Source organism: Engraulis encrasicolus, chromosome 2 (genome assembly GCF_034702125.1).
Source record: "Engraulis encrasicolus isolate BLACKSEA-1 chromosome 2, IST_EnEncr_1.0, whole genome shotgun sequence".
Classification (NCBI taxonomy): domain Eukaryota; kingdom Metazoa; phylum Chordata; class Actinopteri; order Clupeiformes; family Engraulidae; genus Engraulis; species Engraulis encrasicolus.
The window spans coordinates 24105723-24110684 of NC_085858.1; the positions used below are offsets into that span (position 1 = coordinate 24105723).

The 4962-nt window shown below is 47.8% G+C and overlaps 1 protein-coding gene across 1 annotated transcript; it reads left to right on the plus strand.

Moving 5' to 3' along the window:
* Positions 1–2456: 2456 nt before the first annotated feature.
* Positions 2457–4481, plus strand: gjc1 (gap junction protein gamma 1). The gene is made up of 2 exons (XM_063184326.1): positions 2457–3575; positions 3981–4481. Exons 1-2 carry the CDS (start codon positions 2457–2459, stop codon positions 4479–4481), a joined length of 1620 nt encoding a protein of 539 aa, XP_063040396.1.
* The last annotated feature ends 481 nt before the right edge of the window (positions 4482–4962 follow it).

The window sequence follows — 4962 nt, forward strand, 5'->3', positions numbered from 1 at the left end:
ATGCAATTGAAGGTGAAGATTGTGCACATCCCAGGAAAAGGTGCAGGACAAATGCTGACTGTCAGAGTGAGGAGTCCGCACGCTTAAAATCCTTTTTTTTTTTTTTTTTTTTTAATTATTTCATGGCTGGATTACATTTCGACCTCAACAGACTTTATTGGAGAGAGAATCTGATGAAGAGTGTTGAAGTCGAAATGTAATCCAGCCATGAAACAGTAAAAAAGTCTGCTTCTCACTCCTCACTCCGAAAACTGCATGTGAATGCAAAGCACTGGGAGTCAGCATTGTAGTTGTGATATTGTGCATATCCCTATACTGCACTGTGTTGCCATATGGCAACATACCATTCTTTTGGCATTTCCTGGTATTTAAATATAAATAATAGACACTGATTGGTTTTCATATTGAAACTGTGGCCTTGTTTTATCCAATTATGTGGTTTGTTGGCATCACATGACACCACACACTGCCCCAGGCTCGCTCTTTCCCTCACTATACATGAGTGGGTCTCCTTGACAGATTGCTCTGCCATTGGCCAAGATTTTTCACACTTTTTGCAATATTTACAAAATCAAAAAAAAAATTGTGATGATCTAAAGTTGGTCATGATCTGTTTTCACCATTTGTTTTGTTTTCAACTAAAATTATTTCCTTTTTATGTTGAAAAATAGGTATGTTGCCATACGGCAACATTGTGCGGTAATGGAACAAGACGGTCAATAGGGAAAGTGTATTGATACAAATACCCAATCCTAATTGATTGATTAATTGATGTATTTATTGATTGAATGATTGATAACTGATAATATTTATAATTAGTGCAAATGGCAGTCTGTAATGAACATTAAAAATGTTATAATAGGTGTACAGAACTGTTTTATGAGCTTTCACTCTGAGTACATGCAGAAAAGCGAACAAGGCCTATGCAGCCTCCCCAGACTGCCAGAGGTATACCACAAAAATCCCCAAACCCCAGATTAGAGCATAAAGCTACAGTCATCTTGACCATTTTAAGCCTCCAAAATGTTTTGACTTCATTTGTCTCTTATAAATAGGCTAATTAGCACACAACGTTTTGTGCAAATCTGTCAACCCGATCAAAAATTATTGTACAAAGTCAACCATTTTGAAAGTCAGCCATTTTAAAAGCATAATCTCCAAATTTCAAACAGCTCATAAACCAATTATATCATTAACACACAAGATTTACTGCAAATCCAAGCACCCATTGAAAAGTTGTGGCGTAAACAAAAGCCGTCTCGAAAGATTGCCAACTTCAAAGTCAGCCATCTTGAAAGTCAGCTATCTTGAAAGCACTGGCCTCACAATTTTACATGGCTTATTTACTCATTATAGAGTGTTATCACACAAGGTTTAGTGTAAACCCAAGCATCCATTCAAAAGTTATGACAAATAAACTGTCGGTTATGTTGAAAGATGCCTGGCCCGCAAATCGGCCATCTTGAATGTCGGCCATCTTGAAAGTGTTGGCTTCCGAAATTAAATCAGTTCATGTACATATTATAGACAGTTACCATACACATTTTTGTGCAAATCTATGCACGGATATTGTGTTAATATCTAATATATTCATTGGTGGTTGGTCAACGTAATACCACTGAAATACTGTTTTTCGGGGATATAATAAACAGTATTCACTGGCAAAAATGTCTTAAATAACTCCCTTGAACTTGTGGGTAAACTTTCAATGTTTTTCTGAGATAAAAACAATTAAATTTCTATAAAATAATCCATAATGTTGTATGACCCTTGTTTGGTCTTGGAGTAAAAATGTACACTGGATCCTTTCCGTAACGGCACAATGTTGCCATATGGCAACAAACCTAAAAGTACCCCCCCAGAAAACTTTTTTTTGAAAAAAATTGCAAATATGTCTTAAGAAGTTCATTTCATGTGACAAAAACCACAGCAAGATTTTTTTCCATGATGGGATAATAATGCGTGCAGTATAGGGATATAAATAAATGTTGATTTATTGAATGAATGATTGATTGATTGATTTATTTATTGATTGAATGAATGATTGATCGATTGGTATCTCACCATCTCTGTCTGTGAGCCCGGCCCTGTGAGACACCCTGTCTGCCTATGAATAAGAAGAAGAAGAAGAAGAAGAAGAAGAAGAATAGTGTTCTCTCTCTCCCCTCTCCTCTCTTGTCTCCAGAGTCTGTGAGACACCCTGTCTGCCTATGAATGATAAAAATAATAATAATAATAATAATAATATTTTCCCCTCTCTCCTTTCTTGCCTCCAGAGTCTGTGAGCCCAGGCCTGTGAGACACCCTGTCTGCCTATGAATGTTAATAATAATAATAATAATAATAATAATAATAATAATAATAGTGTTCTCTCTCTCCCCTCTCCTCTCTTGCCTCCAGAGTCTGTGAGCCCGGGCCCTTGAGACACCCTGTCTGCCCCGCTGTCCTCTGACATCATGAGCTGGAGCTTCCTGACGCGCCTGCTGGAGGAGATCCAGAACCACTCCACCTTCGTGGGGAAGCTGTGGCTCACCGTGCTCATCGTCTTCCGCATCGTGCTGACGGCGGTGGGCGGCGAGTCCATCTACTACGACGAGCAGAGCAAGTTCGTCTGCAACTCGGGCCAGCCGGGCTGCGAGAACGTGTGCTACGACGCCTTCGCGCCGCTCTCGCACGTGCGCTTCTGGGTCTTCCAGATCATCCTGTCGGCCATGCCCTCGCTCATGTACATGGGCTACGCCGCCAACAAGATCGCCAAGATGGAGGACACGAAAGGCGGCGGCGCAGGGGCGAGGGGGGCCGGCGCGGGCGAGGGCGGCGCCGGAACAGGGACTGGAACAAGCGGCGGAGGTGGCGGCGGTTACACGCACCGGCGTCCCAGGAAGATGTACTTTGGGGCGCGGCAGCACCGCGGCGGGGGAATGGAGGAGGGCGAGGAGGAGCAGGAGGACGACCCCATGATCTACGAGGTGCCCGAGCCGGACACGTCTCGACGGGACCTGCTGCCGCCGCGGCCCAAGCCCAAGGTGCGGCACGACGGGCGCCGGCGTATCCGCGACGATGGCCTGATGCGCATCTACGTGCTGCAGCTGGTGACGCGCACGGTGCTGGAGGCCTGCTTCCTGGCAGGGCAGTACTTCCTGTACGGCTTCAGCGTCACCGATGTCTTCGTGTGCTCAGGCAAGCCGTGCCCGCACAACGTGGACTGCTTCGTGTCGCGGCCCACGGAGAAGACCATCTTCCTGCGCATCATGTACGGTGTCACCTGCCTGTGCCTGATGCTCAACGTCTGGGAGATGCTGCACCTCGGCTTCGGTACCATCGGCGACATCATACGGCGGAGACGGGCCGCACCACCCGACGACGAGTACCAGCTGGGACTTCTGGCCGCCGCGGCAGGGGTGTCGGTGGGGGTGGGCGGTGCCGGGGGACCGCTCAGCGAGGGTGAGGGCACCGGGGTGGGCGGGGTGGGGGTCGGCGGTGGCGGAGGGGGCAGCAGCGCGGCGGACTATGTCGGGTACCCGTTCTCCTGGAACACGCCGTCGGCGCCGCCAGGATACAACATCGTGGTGAAGGTGTGTTATTTTTAGGACTGGTATTTTCGTTATTAGTTCTGTGTGATAATATGTATGTGTGTGTGTGTGTGTGTGTGTTTGTTTGTGTGTGTGAGTGTGTGTGTGTGTGTGTGAGTGTGTGTGTGTGTGTGTGTGTGTGTGTGTGTGTGTGTGAGTGTGTGTGTGTGTGTGTGTGTGTGTGTGTGTGTGTGTGTGTGTGTGTGTGTGTGTGTGTGTGTGCGTGCGTGCGTTTGCGTGAGCACTTTCTCACATGAAAGCCGGACAATAGGTGCCTTCTTGACCGCCTAGAGCGCTGGTGCGTGAATATGTACGTGTGCATGTCCATGAATGAAAGCCGTATAGTTGTGATATTTGGCTAAATAAACAAATTGTGATTGATTTGATTTGCTCTGATTGATTTTGAAGCCCGAGGCCATGCCCTACACGGACCTGAGCAACGCCAAGATGGCCTGCAAGCAGAACCGCGAGAACATCGCCCAGGAGGAGCAGCAGCAGTTTGGCTCCAACGAGGACAACTTCCCCACGGGCAGCGAGTCGCGCGCCCCGCTGCCGCCCCCTCCGCCGCCCCTCCTCAACAAGGACGCCATGCAGCACGCCCAGGACCAGCTGGAGGCCGCCATACAGGCCTACAGTCAGCAGCACCACCACGACAACCACCACCACCATCACCACCCCGACGACCCTCACCGTAGCAACGAGGATGCTGACGATGATGACGACGACGACAACGACGACAAGCCACAGAGCAACATCACGCCGGCGCAGAAGGAGAAGAAGCATCATCATCACCATCATCACCATCACCGGTCCAAAGCCGGCAGGGGTGGGGGCAGTGCTGGCAGCGGGGGAGGGAGCAGCAGCAGCAGCAGCAAATCGGGAGAGGGCAAGCCGTCCGTGTGGATATGACGGGCGTTCGACGCTAGCCAATAGAATGAGGCCAAGCCATCTGCGTTGTGGATGTGACAGGCAATTAGACTTGAGAATCAAAAGAGAGATCGAGCCATATGTGGAGCTCTGACCAGGCATTGCTGCAAATGAGACCATGCCATCCTTATGGATGTGGAAGGCATTAAACTAGTGAATTAAGATAGGACAAGCCATTGTACAGTATGGCATTACAGTAGCTACCGGTATCAAGAACACTGTATTGTGCAATACACAATTTTACATATGCATTATTACACAGACATATACAAACAGAGAGATAGAGATCAAGACAGAGAAAGAAAGAGAGTGTGTGTGTGTGTGTGTGTGTGTGTGAAAGAGAGACACACACACAGACACACACACACACACACACTTGGTTAGACTAATTAATGAGAGTGAGGGAGTTGAAGGGATGGTGCTTGAACACACCTTCTTAGTGCCTTTGGAGTTCCCTTGGCCT